Raw genomic sequence first — 18625 nt, forward strand, 5'->3', positions numbered from 1 at the left:
TGTTGTTGAATGATGTCAGAATGTTTCTAATTATCATCAAATCATTTGCTACAGCAACAAAAGAATCATTATTTTCAAACAGAACTCTTCATCGTGTTAGTGGGGTGGGGCACTATGCTCAATATTCTTCTAATTTAATGTCAGCTCCTGGCATCAATTAATACAAGGAAGGAGGGGCACACTTGGCTAGCAATCCAGAATCCCAGGTTAATGCTCTAGCAATAGGAGGTTGAATACTACAATGGCAGGTAGTGAAATCTGGACTGAATAAAAATCTAGAACAAGCAGATGGCCTAAGAGCTGACCGCTGTTGCAAAACCCCTCTGATTCTGACCACTGTTAGGAAACCCATTGATTCAATAATGTCCCTTAGAAAGGTAAGCATCTGTCTTTATCTTCTGGTCTACATGTGATTCCAGATATACAGCTATCTGGTTGATTTTAACTCCTTCTGGCAATTAGAGATGGGCAATAAATGATGGTCAATATTGCCCATATTCTGTCAATGAATAAAAGAAAAGCTCATCAGAGTGATTACAAGTTGGTTTGATTGGATAACGTTTATTCAAAAAATCATACTGACTTTCAAATGACATCAAATGGGTCGTTTTCAGGCTGGTAGAATGTCACAGGCGATGTGCCACAAGTGTTGTTGCAGGTACCTCAGCTCTTTACAAGTTAGAATCACAGATTCCCTACACTGAATTTATACAAGTGATTGGGACCAAAGGTATGGTATCCAAATTTGCTGACACTAAAGAGATATAGTAGATCAATGAGTGGTCAAAGATCTGGCAAATGGAGTAACACATTGAAAAGTGTGAAATTGCCCACTTTAGCCACAAAACAAAAACACATAATGTAAATGATAAGAGGTTCCAATTATGGAAGGTTAGTATGCAGATACAGCAAGTAATCAGGAAAGCTAACAGAATGTTACAGTTCATTATGAGATAACTGAACGCAAGCGTAGAAAGGTTATGTTTCAGGTATACAGTGCATCGGTGAGACCACATCTGGAGTAGTGTACAGTACTGGTCACAGTGTTGACAGAAGGTTATTAATGCACTCTAAGGAGGTCTTGGAATGGACAGATTGCCTTAGGAGGAAAATACAGATAGGCTAAGTCAGTATGCTCTGGAATTTAGAAGAATTTGAGTGACTCAATTAAAAAATATAAGATATTGAGGGGATTTGACCTGGTCAATGTAGAAAAGATATTTCCTTTTGGAGGAGAATCTAGAACTAGGGGTGATAGTTTAAAAATATGGGGTTGCCCATTTAAAACAGAAATGAGGAAACTTTTTTTTCCTCTCAGAGAGTTCAGAGTCTTTGGAATTCCTTTCCCCAAAAGGCTGTGAATGCAAAATGTTTAAATATTTTTATATTTCCAAGAGGATGAAAGATATTGGGGATGTGCAGGACTGTGGAGTTGAAGTTAAAATCTGATCACCCATTGAATTGCAGAACTAGCTCAAAGAGATGAGTGGCCTACTCTTGGTCTTTGTTTTATGTTTGTGAGTACCTCTTTGGTCATAGTAATGTCATAAGGCTGTTGACATGGGAGTCAACATAAACACTGATAGCTTTTTGTTATGCAAGGGTCTTGGGGGTTATAGAAAGAAGGTGAGTAAACAGTTAAGTTACAGAGCAACTATGATCTGGCTGAATGGTGGAATAGGTCTGAGGGGCAGAATTGCCTCCTTCAGTTCCAATGTGTTACAAAGTTGATCAGCATATCTATGAAAATTGAACAGGTAATTTCTGCTAGATTTTATAGATTGTGATGCCTACCTGAGCTCATTTACAATGCATGAAGAATAGCATACCTAGCCAAAGTGAGTAGTTTCTTAGAATATTTGTTTTTAATGCTTCCTTTAAGATGGAACGGAAAGACATTTAACACCTGAAACATTTCATTCAAATAATAACCTTGCCAGTCAAAAGCCTAGTGAGTTATTAAACTACAAATTATTAAATACGTGGAGCAGCTCAGAGCAGAAAACCCTATCAGCAGAAGCATAATTTTCAGCAATGTAACAGAAACATGGATCAGAAAATGTTTCATTTACATATTAAATAATTACTGCACTAAATACCAGTTTAACCAGTTGAGAAAGAAGTGATAAAATAATGAGTATTTTAAAATATTACAAGCAAACATGAGCAGTGCCGAAATCCTGCTTGTGCAACTAGCATCCGGAGAATTCATCTAATGTATTTGCTCAGTGGGTACAGCTGCATACTCAACGAACATTAAAGACATGAGCTGGTTCAAGAGGCCAGGTTCATAAACAGCAGCACCGATGCGAACACCAGCCGTTCTCTTCTCAATTTCAACTGCTCATTTTAAACTAAGCAACAATATTATTTTAGGTGTTTTGGGCTTTTGTTTTCTCTTGTTTAAAACACAACGGAAACAGACTATGACTAAGAATAAAATAACTCCACATGACAACATTAAGTTATAACACAGAGTTACTGAGCCAGATGTAGGGGGGCAGATTTTATGCAATAAAATAACCATTTAATGAGTGATTTAGAAATCTATGTTTCTCTCAGTTACCAATCAGTGTCTGGTAGCATTGGAACAAGGGTGTGATTTTCAGTTAAAAGTTGTGAAAGTGCTACTGCGATGAAGATCTAGTAGTAGTGATGCCATATGAGTACACTATATCTAAGATCCACATAAACATATCATTGAAAATCACAAAACACCCAGGTTATTGTCCAACAGGCTTTTTTGGAAGCACTAGATTTCAGAGTGCTGCTCCTTCATCAGGTGGTGTGGAGTATAAGATCGTAAGACACAGAATTTATAGCAAAGGTTTACAGTGTGATGAAATTGAAATTATATATTGAAAAAGACCTGATTGTTTGTTAAGTCTCTCACCTTCCAAATAAACCTGTTGGGACTGTTACATCCTCTCATCTTAGGCACGTTTGCCATGGGGAAAAGATTTGGAATGAGGAATGAACAGTGTCATGGCAATGGGAAATGTGGCACAGAAGTTACTGACTAGACAGCCCAGATCTTACACATAGAAACTCAAGGTTTTAACAGCAAAATTTCCCACCTCTTCTTGAAATTTATTTAATTTAGACACATATGATTTGGAAATAAATACATGGGTAAGCCATCACATTCAACTAGTCATAGAGATGTACAACATGGAAACAGACCCTTCGGTCCACGCCGACCAGATTTCCCAACCCAATCTAGTCCCACCTGCCAGCACCCGGCCCATATCCCTCTAAACCCTTCTTATTCATATACCCATCCAAATGCCTTTTAAATGTTGCAATTGTACCAGCCTCCACCACATCCTCTGGCAGCTCATTCCACACACGCACCACCCTCTGAGTGAAAAAGTTCCCCGTAGGTCTCTTTTATATCTTTCCCCTTTCACCCTAAACCTATGCCCTCTAGTTCTAGACTCCTCAACCCCAGGGAAAAGATTTTGCATATTTACCCTATCCATGCCCCTCATAATTTTGTAAACCTCTATAAGGTCACCCCTCAGCCTCCGACGCTCCAGGGAAAACAGCCCAGCCTGTTCAGCCTCTCCCTATAGCTCAAATCCTCCAACCCTGGCAACATCCTTGTAAAGCTTTTCTGAACGTTTCAAGTTTCACAACATCTTTACGATAGGAAGGAGACCAGATAAAAATATACCTGTTGTTTTCATTGGCCTGTTAAGCTGCCCTATTTAAGTGGCGTCTCCCCTGCCCTCCTTCTCCACAACGAAGGAATCACAGCCCTCCCCATTCACTGAGTGAGCCAAATAAAGTTTCCAGTTATTTAATATTCCTGAATTCGGAGTCTGCAAAATGTTTCCTCTTCTCATGCATATCAGCTCTCTAAATCATTTTTAAGTAATAAAATTACAAGTTCGTAATTTCACTACTTAAAAAATTCATGGAAGGACATCCTGAAAAAGCCTGCAAGCTTCGAGCAAGGGTTTATTTTTAAGTTAGTTCTGCAAATATCACTGGGAAAGAAATTATTGCCCATCCCTATTGGTGTCAAAAAGATAATGGTAGCCTCTGAGAGATGCAATGTGGTATACAAACAGAGGTATCATTGCAAGTAAGGAATGTGTGTGCTTGGAGAAGTGCATGCAGATAGTGAGACTGCTGCTCTTGTGGTAAATATTGTGGATTTGAAAAATGCCATTGAAAATGAATTACTGTAATGCATCCTCTGGATGGTACATACTGTGTTTTAGCAGTGAAGGGAGTAAACTTAAAAGTGGTGAATGGTTGGCAATCAAGTGAGCTGCTCTGTCTTGTGGAGTTGAGCTTCTTCAATATTGTTGGAGGTGTACTCAACCACACAAGTATTCACACTCCCGATTTGTGTCATGAGGGCCCAGTTCATTTTCTGATCGAGGACATTGCATGGTGGTAACACTGCTGGTAATATCATTGAATGTCAAAGGAAGATGGTTAGATTCTCTCTTATGTGAGATGGTCATGGCTTAGCACTTCAGTGGAAAATTACATTCGTCTCACACATAATCTCAACATGAGGTCTTGCTGCATATAGAGCTGATTGTTTCAGTGACTGATGAGTTGCGAATGGTGCTGAACATTTATGCAGTCATCAGTGAAAATCCACACTTCCGACTCCTGTTGGAGGACAGATCTTCAATAAAGTAGCTATAAATGGCCGGGACTATGACACTACTCTTACAGAGCTCCTACAGTGATGTCTAGTAGAATATCTGGGAGATATCAGAAAATCTCAGGAATCTCAAAGTGAGTGTACTTTCCAGTCAGATCCAATTAGTCATTGTAGAGAGGCTCCCATCATTAACACAGCTCCGATTGGGTGGTCATTATGTGTAGAAGGGATAGAAATTGACTTTGCGCCAGGGATTAAAATGACTTGCTAAAGAGCCAAGATCAGGTATCTAGATTTGACAATGCTGAAAGATGATGTGAAGTTTTGACTGAGCGGTACTCACCTGCTTCTCAGCCAATGTTCTCCCTCCACCCGACCACCAAGGAGACAGCATGATTGACAGTCTGGACGAGAATTGGAGGGGAGATATGATTCGAAGCAAGATGCAAAATTGCAACCATGTTTGCTACTCCTGGCCCACAAGCTATCCTCTAAAGACACTTAACTTCACCTGAAGTGTCTTAAGAGTCTCTTCAGAAACCTGCTTCAATCTGAAGCTGCCAACCTCATTAAAACATTCAAATTTACAATCCACTTCCTGGGAGCAGACTGATTGCCTGACAATTGTCCTGCTTCAGGTTGAACCTGAAAGTGGGCAAGGTGGGAACAAATTTAAAACCTAATATCTCACCTGAAACCCCGCACCTCCAAATTTTTTGGAGTTAATATTTACCCTTTTATATAGGGTTATTCCCAATACAAATTTCATGGTGGGTTTACTGTACTGACAGAAGCAAAAATAAAACAGTTAATGGTAATTCAGTCATCAGCAGCAAACCTAAAGTAAAAATAAAGTAAGCTGGTTTCAGGTTATTTATGAGATAAGTAATTTTATGAGATTTTGCAGCATATTATTAATACCACATTTAAATACTTAGAAGATGGAACAGTTCCACCATCTAGTCAAAGTAAAACCATGAACTTTTGTTCAACAGATGAGCTTCCACCACTCAACCCGAGATTGACACTAAAGAAAAATGAGTGGGAGATACTGTGAAGTTACTCCCGCCTATTTCCAGATACTTTCAATGTGGTTGCTGTCGGGGAAAGGTTGCCCCGATCATCCTTTTCCTCCCATCCATCCCTCCAGATGAATCTCTTCATAACCAGAGCCTTGTGCTCCTCTAGTTCATCCTGGCCCCAACAAAGTCTGTGGTCATTATACTGAAGCCACATCATCGTTTGGGTAAGCCATTCCCTGAGGACTGTGTTATGGGCACAGACGCTTTAGGAGTGATTCACAGAAGTGCAATGAGATAGAATCCTCAAATCTAAACATGCAGTTACGAGCAAAGAGTACACAGATGCAGGCTGTGCCTCCCTGAACGAAGATAAAGAGGCCACCTTTATAGAGGTGGATCAAATACTATATAGAATACATTACAAACCCAGGGCATCGAAGTCAGTAAACTAGGAACATTAGAAATAAATTATTCTCTCTATAAAACATTAATCACCATAATAAATACGACTCACTTGCTACTTTTATATAAGGGCCTTTTTATGTCTCCTGACAGCAGATCTCAGGGTTTGTACCTTGTTTGACAACTTGCATCCAAACAGATGTCCATGCATTTTTCCTCTCAATGTACTCTATAAATAAAGTCATATCTGAAATATTCCTCGAGGAGCCCGTTAGTGTCCACTGAGTCAGAAAAGAGATTGGTAACAGCTGCAGCATATCTGAGCTTTTATGCAGCTTGTGTTTCCTGCACTTGGTTCCACCTGCACTTGGTTCCATGTACTTAAATCTGTTTTCATATTTTTATAGTACAATTAAATGAAACCTTTTAGGTGAAACATGAAACCAAGGTTGTGTCTTCCCCCAGGTAGATGTTGATCTCAAGGCACAATTCAGTCACAGCAGGTGTTACCTCAAGTCTTCTGGTCAACATTCAACTAACATTACTTAATTTATTGCTTTTAAGGGATCTTGCTGTACATGAATTAGCTGCTGTGTTTCCGACATTACAGCAGTGACTATTTTTAGAAGTACTTCATTTTCTGGGAATGGTTTGGAGTGATAAAAAATACCACAGAAATGTGAATCCTTTTTTAGTTTACAATGGATGTAGGTTTCCTCGCGGAGCTGGGAGGTTCATTTCTATTTACGCATATAAATAGAAAGCAGAAATCATGTGCACTGTTTCACCTGAGGCCCGCTGAAGATGTTATCTAGTAGGGTGACGACACGCCTGGAAATGAACCTCCCAGCTCAGCGTGCAAACCTACATCCAGAATCTTAACCTGAGCTAGAAATCTTCTCAAAACTCGCTTAGTTTACAATGTTTAAACCGAGAAGACAAGCCAAGAGAAGGTCTATAACTCTTTTCCCTTGGTCATACTGGGCACCAGAATGCTGAAGCTGCTTCCTTCAACATTCTCCCTGTTCTTGATTGCCCAGCAGGGGAAACACAAACCTCCCACAAACCCTTCTCAAACCCCTTCACAATCTCTGTGGACTGCAGTGGGATCAGCACCATTCCTCTAAACTCCAGAGTGCAGGCCCAATTTACACAACCACAAATAATACAGCAAACCCTTGATCCCAGGAACTCATCTGACACACCTGTACTTTGTTACTCTATTGTTGCTGTACAGCTTTGGTGGCTTTTGAGCAGAAAGGTGCAATGAAAGGTTGTACTCAAAGGTTGTAGATATTCATAAACAATCTAGAAAAGTAATAAAGCGGCCTCTCCGGCCCTTCAGCTCCTTCCAGCTACCAACCAGATTCATCCCTCCAATCGACTAACCAGGTTGTACCCACCACTTGTAATCACCAATCACTACCTCATCATTCCGACCCTCTCCGACGCATAATCCTCCCCCCCAACCCTTTAATCTGCAGCTCCCCCTTTCCCCACCTCCATTCCTTAAGAAAGGTGATACCCAAAACATCGACTTCTCCATCTCCTGATGCTGCCTGGCTTGCTGTGTTCCTCCAGCCTCCTGTGTATCTACTTTGGTTTTCAGCATCTTCAGTTCTTTTGCCTCCGTCTCAATTTAAAGGTTCAAACAAGAAAAGGTAAAATCACCATAGTTTTACCAGACCATAGGCTGCTCTCTCGTCAGAGAGAGACATATGGTGGTAGTGGTTTAACCTGAGGGTAGACACAGCTTAGGTGAGGGGAGAGGTTGAGAAAGAGAATCCTTCACAGTAACCTCAGTTATTGCAGGAACTCAACCTACACTGTTGGTCTCACTTAGCATTGCAAATCAACCAATTATCCAGTGAACTGAGCTAACTGACTTCCCTGAAAAAAGGATGTCACACTTGCTGGAAACAAAGGATCTTAGCCTCCAATGCCATTATTCATAATCAAGGACTGGACTAATTTAATCATAAGTAAAGACCACCCTTTTGCTATTTAGAAGCATTCAGCATACAAGGTAAAAGAAACTGAACTAAATTTGCAAACAGCTACAGAAATAGAAATTTTATACAAGAACTCACAGAAAGATTATATTCAAAGGACTTAAAAAAATTGATAAAAACTCTACACCTGCGCAGTAGGATCAGAGAAACAGCACTAAAATGTGATCCCAATTTGTTATAGACAGCTGTTCCATTGCCAATAAGCCACTACAATAATATTGTTTGAAACCAGTGACATCAGCAATACAGACCAACTGACATTCCATTTCCACACTACATCCAGACTCTTAAAAGATAATGATACAATATTAAAGTGTTCTAAACATGCAGTGTCCCTGCATATTATAAATCTTGCTATGAAGTTCACACTCTAAAATCACCAATACCATATTTGGGAGGCAAGAGTTAGGAACAGAAATTGGAGGAAGATTTGCAGATGAGAAACTCAGACCTTCCAGATAACAGATCAGAGTGCTGATGGAAAAGCACAGCAGGTCAGGCAGCATCCAAGGAACAAGAAAATCGACGTTTCGGGCAAAAGCCCTTCATCAGGCTTTTGCCCGAAACATCGATTTTCCTGCTCCTCGGATGCTGCCTGACCTGCCGTGCTTTTCCAGCACCAGTCTGATCTAAACTCTGGTTTCCAGCATCTGCAGACCTCACGTTTGTCTTCCAGATAATAGTCTGCCTCCTCTAGAATAACCAACAGAAAAATCCTGAAGTTTAAGGAAAGAATGTGGCGTGCAGTACTTTCTGAAATACTATCTGTGCCACGTGCTAGCGAAGAAACAGAAAGTAGCCCGACCTCAATCAGGCAAAAACTTTGGTGTAGAAAATCCAGAGTTTTGTTCTTTAAATGTTGGAACAGAAGTTTATGCAAACAAGTTGGGTTCTGCCTGAAAGGGGGTAGATAATGCATATAATCAGTGCTTTAACTAAATTCAGGGATTGAGAAGACAACTAGAAAAAAATTGCTAGTGGACATATTTTAATATTTAGACCATAAGTCCATAGGAGCAGAAATTAGGCCATTCGGCCCATTAATTCTGATCTGCCAATAGATCATGGCTGATGGGTTTTTCAACACAATTTTCCCACTTCGTAGCCTTTAATCCCCTTGGCAATCAAGAATTTATCTATCTCTGTTTTAAACAAACTCAATGATCTGGTCTCCACTGCCTTCCGTGGCAATGAATTTCACAGATTTACGACTCTCTGGCTAGAGGCATTTCTCCTTATCTCTGTTCTAAATGGGCTTTACTTTAAGGCTGTCCCCTCAGGTCCTCATCTCTTGTATCAATGGAAACATCTTCCCAACGTCTACTCTATCCAGGCCTCTTAGCATTCTGCAAGTTTCAATCAGATCCGCCCTCATTCTTCTAAACTCCATCGAGTATAGTTCCAGAGTCCTCAAATGTTCCTCGTAAGTTAAGCCTTTCATTCCTGAGACCATTCTCGTGAAGCTCATCTGGACCTTCTCCATGGCCAATACAACCTTCCTGAGGTATGGAGCCCCCAGTTGCTCACAATACTCTAAATGTGGTCTGACCAGAGCATTATAAAGTCTCAGACTTGCTTTTAAATTCTAGTCCTCTTGAGATGAATGACAACATTGCATTTGCCTTCCTAATTACCAACTCAACTTGCAAGTTCACCTTAAGAGAACCCTGGACTAGGACTGCCCAGCCCCTTTGCACTCTAGGTTTCTGAAATTTCTTTTCATTCAGAAAATATCCCATGCATCTATTCTTCTTAACAAAATGCACGACCTCACACTTTACCACATTGTATTTCATTTGTCATTTTTTAGCCCACGTTCCTAACCTGTCTAAATCTTTCTGCAGCCTCCATCCCTCTTCAATACTCTCCACCACTCCACCTATCATTCGCAGTTCACTAGAATGCCTTCAGTTCCTTTATCCAGATCGTTAAGGTGTAAAGTGAAAAGTTGTGATCCCAGCACCAATCCTTATGGAACACCACCTTCCACCCTGAGAAAGAGACTTTTATCCCCAATCTCTGCCTTATGACAGACAGATAATCTTCTATCCATGCTAGTACCTGGCCTCTAACACCATAGACCCTGATCTTACTCAGCAGCCTTCTGTGACACCTTATCAAATGCCTTCTTGAAGCCCAGGTAGACAACATCCATTTGCTCTCCTAGGTCTAACCTGTTTGTTACTTGTTCAAAGAATCCTAATAGATTTGTCAGGCATGACCCCCCTCCTTGAGGAAACCATGCTGATTTTGCCTTGCACTTCCAAGTAGTCAGAAATCTCATCCTTCACAATGAACTCCAAAATTTTACCAACAACTGAGTTCAGGTGAATCAGCTTGTAATGTTCCATCTTTTTCCTTACTCCTTTCTTAAACAGGAGGGCTACATTAGTGATTTTCCAGCCCTCTGGGACCCTCCCTTACTCCAGTGACAGCTGAAAGGCTCCACTATCTCCTCAGCTATCTTCACTTTCAGTTTTTCTAACACCTTCTCCCTGGTCATGGCCACTGTACTCATTTCTGCCCCCCAACTCTTTTGAATGTTTGGGATATTATTCATGTCTTCCACCACGAATACTGATGCAAAATACTTATTTTGATTCCTCAGCCATTTCTTCGTTCTCCAGCATCATTTTCCTGCAGTCTAATGTCCACTTTTGCCTCTCTTTTGCCCTTTATGTATCTAAAGAAACTCTTGCAATCTTCCCTAATATCACTGGCTAGCTTACCCTCATATTTAATCTTCTCCCTCCTTGTTTCTCTCTTTGTTGTCCTCGGTTGGTCTTTGTAAGCTTCCCAATCCTCTGGCTTCCCATTGCCCTTCACCACATTGTATGCTTTCTCTTTTGCTTTTATGCTATCCCAGACTTCCCTGGTCAGCCATGGTTGTCTCATCCTCCTATTGGTATTCTTCTTTTTCCTTGGGATGAATTTATTACAGATTTTTCTTTTGCAGCTTTTATCAAAGAAGTAGCTGGTGGTTAATGACCAAGAAAAGGGAAATATAAGGTACAGGTAAGTTGTGTTATTTCCATGTCATTTGCCGATACGGTGAGCAAACATCTGCCCAAGCCCAAGTTCATTAATTCCCAAAGTCCAATAAGATGCATCTGAGGATCCTGAAGGAACCAAGGCAGTAAAACTAGGGAAATGCTGGCTTAAATGTTTTTAAATTGACTGAATATTAGAGAGATACCTGGAATGAAAAAGTAGATCTTGCAGCAAGTTTTAAAAAAAGCAAAAGTTATCCAGTAAACTAAATGTAACGTGGATCAAGTTACAATACCTTTAACAATGATAATATCATGGAGCAGAATAAATTACGGTGAAAAATAGGAAGTATTGATCCTTAAGATTAGACTACTGGATTTCTATTATGAAGGGACAAAGGAACATTATATATATGACAGGATATGTACTGCACAGGGAACTTCAGTAAGGCAAACACAAACAGATATTTCTGGAAAAGCTGAGCAGGTCTGGCAGCATCTGTGTAGAGAAATCAAGAGTTAATGTTTTGGGTCAAGTGACCTTTCCTCAGAATTCTACCAAATGCTACCAGACCTGCTCAGCTTTTCCAGCAAGTCCACTTTGTGGTTCTAATTTCCAGCATCTGCAGTTTTTTCAGTATTCACTTCAGCAAAACATTTGCTGAAGTGTGGTTCCTTTTGCAAAGAAAGTAGGCATCAATAGAAATTTCACAGTACGTGCATAATTAATTGGCAGAACACAAGAGTTGGCAGCATGGGGATTGTCATAGTCAAGGAGGATATTACCAATGAGGTCACCAATTTGAGACTTTGTTGAATAAATTATCTGAAGCTAGGAGTCACCAGTAGTGGGGCTAAGATGAGACTAAGCTTTTAAAATGTAAAGCTGAACTGGAGAGCTGCATAGGATTAAAAAAAAGGAGGATTTGAGTTACTTGGGAATTGGACTGGCAGGTGTCATGTGAAATTTAATGAAGAGGAATGCAAAAAGCTTCACATGCTGACAAAAATCCCAAAGTAACTGAAAACCAAACAGCAATAAATGCCTGAATGTGGAAAGCAATAATGATGTAAGGTACTGATTCACAATAAACTCCAAGCTTCACACCATGGTCAGTGCAGTGAGTAAAGCAAATTAGATGCTGGAGTCTGTTAGAGGTCAATATTGAACCAACCTTGTGAGGTAACCCTGACATTTAAATCATTTGAGCTACAATGCTGTGCTCAATTCTGGTTGCAACAAGAAAATATTGAAAGCATGCAAAGGAAGGAGGGGATTGAGGAGAGATGCCTTGAAAATTGCATTAACACACACTTTGGGCTTCAATGGAGTTCCCATCAGCCCATCACTACCTGCTGATGTTCAATTAACAGTCACCCTGTTTGTCAGATGAGAAACAGGCAACATTAGATGAAATGTACCCCTCCACTATCTCACCAGTAGAGTACGGTAAAGGATAGACTTGGAAAAATCAGTCTCAGATTCCATCTGCTCTTCATTGTTTCTTTCATGTTCCCTAATCAGCTCCATATGCTCTCAAAAAAGGTTCAACATGAGTAAGGTCAAAGCTTTATGAAATTCATGCAAGAACAAAGCTCCTATTTTACAGATCTCTTATTCAGCTGCCACTGTGGCACATGTGTTTCCAGACTTCAGTTAGCTGAAATGGAGCGGTTTAGATGGTGCTCGCTGCCTAGTAATATCATGCTGCATGCATTCATAGTTTGCATTTATCAACTAAAATCCATGAAGCCAGCAATAAATTGCATAGTGCAACCAAAGCCCAGACAGAACGCACTTTGTGCCTGCCTAAAAGTGAGCTAGGGTCAGCTGATGACATCAGTTCCTTTAGATCATCTCCTGATGCTCATGGTCCATCTCAGGAACACAACAGGGCAGAACATCAGACACTAACATTCGAGCAACAGTCACAAGCTTCCCCTGGAGAAATAGCATGTTAACCAAAAGATGGGAAAAGGAAGGCAAGACAAGTTGGCAGATGGAATCAAAATAGAGAAAATAAGTCCCGCTTTCCACTCAGCCAGATCGACTCCATAGATGTTTAAAATTGGGGGATGGGACCTGCTTCCTGCAGATTCCTGCCCCATTTCCAAAACCTCAAAATTTTGCTGGCACTAATATAAAGGTGTGAGTCTCAAGGGAACTTACCTCTGTCTCACACAAGACGGAGTCAATTTTTTCAAATATTAATTCATTTTTCTTTTCATTCTTCTACAGAATGTGGTCAGCAATTATTGCCCATTCTTAATTGTCCTTGAGAAGCTGACGGTAACCCACTTTCTTAAGCTGCAGCTATCCTTGGCAGATACATCAACAGAGCTATTAGGAATGGTATTCCATGATTTTGACTCAGTGACAGATCCAAGTCAGGATGGCATGTGGCTTGGCGTGAAACCTGCAGGTGGGAAACTGGGTTTTGTGGAGCTGGCTGTCAATGGGCAATTTTGTAGCTATTAAAATACTGGCATCCTCATTGTATGAGACATCAGTTTTTCACTTGAAGCACAATTGCTCATAATTCACCTGTTTTCCAAGTGAAGTGATGATGGAGAATTGAACATGGAGAACAGGCCATTTAGCACCTCAAACCTGCCCTACCAATGAGACCAGAGCAGATCTGTAACCAATCTACAATTGTCATGAAGCTTTTAATAACTTAGATCAATAAGAAAATGATAAATCTTAGATTTAAAAATTAACAAGTAATCTAGCAATAATTCCCATCTGAGGAAGAGAGTTCCAAACCTTCAGTTGGCTTTTGTCTGCAGAACTGTTTCCAGAATTCGCTGCTGAAATTCTGATTTTAAGTTTTCAACTACATTCTCTTATCCTTCCCTCCCGAACAAAAAGGGATAGAGTTAAAAATCACACAACACCAAGTTATAGTCCAACAGGTGCATTTGGAAGTTCTAGCTTTCGGAGCGCTGCTCCTTTATCAGATGGTTGTGGAGTTAAAGATCATAAAACACAGAATTTATAGTAGAAGATTACAGTGTCATACTGTAATAGATTGAACAAATCTGGATTGTTCAGTCTTTCATCTTTTAGGTGGTTTGTGTGATTTTTTAAACTTTGTTCACCCCAGTCCAACACCGGCTTCTCCACAAGAAGGGATACATTCTCTTTATCTACCCTCAACTGTTTCCCTTAATGTCATGGAAACTTCAATTAAGTCATTCCTTAATCTTTTAAATTCCAGGTATGAAATGCTAGTTTGTGTGACCTCCCCTCAAAACTTAACTCGAGTCCACTTTACATTCTGCCAAACCTAAAAGATGAGGTTGCACCATGATTGAGATATCCTTCCTAATGTATGGTGCCCAAAGTTACCCTTAGTAACTCTAGATGTCATTTAACCAAGACTTCGTATACCTGAAGCATGACTTCTGCCCTTTTGTACTTTAGTCTGTGAGATAAGAAACCATTTTAGGAAGTTGAATTGACAGTCGAATTAGGAAGTGGGCAGACTTGTGTTGTTTCCCTGCAGTTGTATTCAGAAGCATATTTTTGACCTGCGTATTATGATCTTTTTCAAACTGATTTCTTTTTAAGAGGCTTTATGCTTCATTTTACTCAAAACTAATCAGTTTGTTTCTGAAGCTGTTCAAGCTCAAAGTAGTTGCACAACTCTTCTATGAAGCATTTAAAGGTGCTATACAAGCAAGTTGCTAGTGACAGAGCTGTTAATTAATCTTTTTAACCTGTGTTGTTTCTGCCTCCCCTTCAGTAAAACCCCTTGGACACTTAATAATAAGTTGCAGTTTCTGAAAAATAAAACTTGAAGCAAAATCTAAAGATCTCTTAGTCTGCTGGTCCCTCCAGTTTTTCCCGTTCTATGTGGAGAATTGATTTTGTAAGAAATTAAGCTAGCAAGTGTCATTGATACTCCTGTCAAAAATACATGGAGACTTGTGTTGCTTTTCTGCAGGTGCATTTACAAGCAGAAACTCTGCAAATGTTATGTTAACTGTCTTATAAAAAAATCTGATACAGTGCAAGTGTTCTAGGATTGTTTTGAGCTGTTTTACATTTGGATTTATTTACAACTCTATATTTGAAATGGGAGGATGGCGAAGTAGAGACTTTGTGCTTTGCTATAAAATTCCAACCAATCATAATTACGTTACAGTTAAGGTTAGCACTGTAAAGAATTACCTCCATATCTTTGCATAAGGTTGCATTGGCTCCGAAAAGAATCTGGCACTGTTCATCAGCACTATAGTGCATGCCTGGCAGTTTGGGAGGTAGCCGCGTTATATAGTGACTTCTAGGGTCAGTTTCCAAGAGGCAGGCACTGACTTTTGACCTGTTAATAACAAAGGCAAATGTTTTATTAAACAAAACACTCAATATTTTCCACAAAGAAAATAAGTAATCTTGGTCAATGGTAATGGATGTGAAAGAGTTAACCTGCACTACTGTGAAGCTCTGTCCACTGCGATATGTAACATGGCCACTGGGTGGAGCATAGGGCAATTGCCAGGGAGTCATGGTAACTGTATTTGGAGACAGTCACATCTTCCCCCTCCTCATATTACCACCAATACAAACTAACCTGTATGTAAGTACTAAGACATAATAGACATAGTCCAGATATTTCGATCAGATGTCTTTGTGCTGAGGTTTCCTGGTCAAACCGCTCCTGTTACAAAGTTACCCAAGAAGCCGCAAACACAATAGTGAAAAAAATCTTCAGAGAAACCACATACCCCAATCAATCAGTATGCTGAGTTCTAAGACTTATATATCCAGCAGCAGAGCCAACCACTTTAACAGCTATGAAAGGATATGCAAGTGTGGATGGCAGTTGATAGAGGGGTTATAGTGCTTGGGTGAGTTTTAGGGTACCGGGCAGGTGAGTGTGGCAGTGTGAGGTGAGTAGGGTTCTGGGTACATGGTATGCCAGATGGGTGAGTTTGGTAGCAAGTCAGAACAGCAGAGAAACAGGCCCTTCAGCCTACCAAGACTGCACTGATACAAGCCTTTTTAAACTGAAAACCTTTTGCTTCTATGAAGTCCGTATCCTTTATTCCCAAACTTATTTATATATCTGTCAAGATGCCTCTTAAACAATGTTATTTTATCTACTTGTAACTCCTCCTCTGGCAGCACATTTCAGGCATTTATGTAAAAACCTTGCCTCTGGCATCTACTCTAAATTTATGCCCTTTTACCTTAAACCTATTTACCCAAATAATGGATTTCAATGCTGGGGAATAAAGACTCTTACAAACTATTCTATCCAAGCTAACTATGTAAGGTAGCTCGCTGAGCTTGAAGGCTTGTTTTCAGATGTTTCGTCACTATACTAGGGAACATCATCAGAGTGTGTCTCCAGTGTAGCGCTGGTGGTATGTTCCACCTCTATATTTATAGGTCTTGGTTTCTTAAGGTGGGCGATGTCATTTCTGTGTTTTTTAAGAGAAAGTAGATCGGATCTAAATCGATTGTTTAGTGATGGAGTTCTGGTTAGAATGCCATGCCTCTCAGAATTCTCGTACATATCTTTGTTTCGCCTGTCCGAGGATGTGTGCGTTGTCCCAGTCAAAGTGCTGTCCTTCTTTGTCAGTATGTATACAAACTAGTGAGAGTGAGTCGTGTCTTTTGGTGGCCAGTTAGTGTTCATGTATCCTGGTGGCAAATTTCCTGCTAGTTTGTCCGATGTAGTGTTTTTTTTTACAGTTCTTGCATGGCATCTTGTAAGTGATGTTAGTTTTGCTGGTGGTATCTATTGGATCCTTTAGGTTCATTTGTTGCTGTTTGCTTATACAGAAAAACAACAAACACAGGCCAAATACTTAATGTCAGAAACATTCATCCCAACACCCACAAATGAAGCTGCATCAAGACATGAGCTACATCACACTGCTGCACTCAGGAGCTCCAAAAAGCAGAAGAAAAATATACGTTTTCAAGAAAGACGTGTAACAAATAAACACAACCTGCTGATTCCTCAGAAACAAAAGCAAAAAAACAGACAACGCAACCAAAAACTATAGCCATGTAACCTTACATCAAAGACATATCAGAAATGACTTCCAGACTACTCAGATCCCTTGACATCATGGTAGCCCACAAACCTACCAACACAATTAAACAGTGACAAATGAACCTAAAGGATCCATTAGATCCCACCAGAAAACTAACGTCATTTACAAGATACCATGCAAGAACGGTTTAAAAAAAAACTACATCAGACAAACTAGCAGGGGACTTGCCACCAGGATACATGAATACCAACTGGCCACCAAAACACCCAACCCACTATCACTAATTTGTATACATACAGACAAAGAAGCACACCACTTTAACTGGGACAACACACACATCCTCAGACAGGTGAAACAAAGACATGTACGAGAATTCTGAGAGGCATGGCATTCTAACCAGAACTCCATCACTAAACACATCGATTTAGACTCTATCTAACTTCCCTTGAAAAAAAAACTGGAAATTACATCACTCCCCTTAAGAAACCAAGCCCTATAAATAGAGAGGCGGGACATACCACCAGCGCTTCACCGGAGACTCTCACTGATGATGTAACCTAGTATGGTGACGAAACATCTGAAAACAAACTGTCAAGCTCAGTGAGCTAACTTATAGACTTATCACCAACCTGAGCTACAAATCTTCTCAAAAATCACATTCCAATCATGCCTCTTATAATTTTGTAAGCTCGTATCAGGTCACCTCTCAGCCTCTGACGTTCAAGTGAAAACAAACCAAATTTCTTCAAACTCTCCTCATATGTAATACCCTCCAAACCCGGCAACATCCTTGTAAATTGTCACTGTATGCTCTTCAAAGCCTCCACATACTGCTGGTAGTGTGGCGACCAGAACTACATGCAATATTCCAAATATGGCCTAACTAAAATTCTAAACAGTAGCAACATGACTTGCCAATTTTTATACTCTGTGCCCCAATCAAAGAAGGCAGAGAGATCTAGACCTTCATGATTACCTTCTCCATTTTGTGTTGCTGCTTTCAGGGAACTGTAAAACTATACGCCTAGATCCCTTGGCATGTTGATACTACAAAGGGTTCTGACATTTACTGGAGAGAATTGCATTAGACCTTCCAAAATGCACCACCTCACATTTATCTGAATTAAACTCTGTCTCCCATTTCTCCACCCAAATCTCCAGACTATCCACACCCTGCTGTATCCTCTAGCAATCCTCCTCACTACTCGTAGCTCCCTCAATCTTTGTGTCACCACAAACTTACGAAAAGAGATCATGTTCATTCTCCTCCAAATTATTTATATATTAGATATGTTAAAAATGACAGAGGCCCCAGCACTGTCCCCTGTGGAACTCACTGGTCACAGATCTTCAGTCAGAAAAACACCCTTCCAACTCTACTCTCTATGATCAAGCCAGTTTTATATCCATCTTACTGCTCACTGTGGATCCCATGTGACTTCACCTTTTGCATCAGCCTTGCCAATGGCCTTGCTAAAATCCATGTAAACAACATTCACCAGCCTGCCCTCATCAATCACCTTCATCACCTCCTCAAAAAACACAACCAAGTTTGTGAGA

General features: G+C 40.2%; 1 protein-coding gene across 2 annotated transcripts in view; it reads right to left on the bottom strand.

Annotated features, from left to right (window-relative positions):
* The window catches only part of adamts17 (ADAM metallopeptidase with thrombospondin type 1 motif, 17), a 692427-nt gene that overhangs the window by 371261 nt on the left and 302541 nt on the right, over positions 1 to 18625 (bottom strand). For both annotated transcript variants that reach the window (XM_060853375.1, XM_060853373.1), the window contains one exon: positions 15231 to 15381. In XM_060853375.1, the coding sequence (XP_060709358.1) occupies positions 15231 to 15381 (151 nt within the window). The remainder of the gene's footprint in view (positions 1 to 15230; positions 15382 to 18625) is intronic.

The sequence above is a fragment of the Hemiscyllium ocellatum genome, chromosome 39 (assembly GCF_020745735.1).
Source record: "Hemiscyllium ocellatum isolate sHemOce1 chromosome 39, sHemOce1.pat.X.cur, whole genome shotgun sequence".
Taxonomy (NCBI): Eukaryota; Metazoa; Chordata; class Chondrichthyes; order Orectolobiformes; family Hemiscylliidae; genus Hemiscyllium; species Hemiscyllium ocellatum.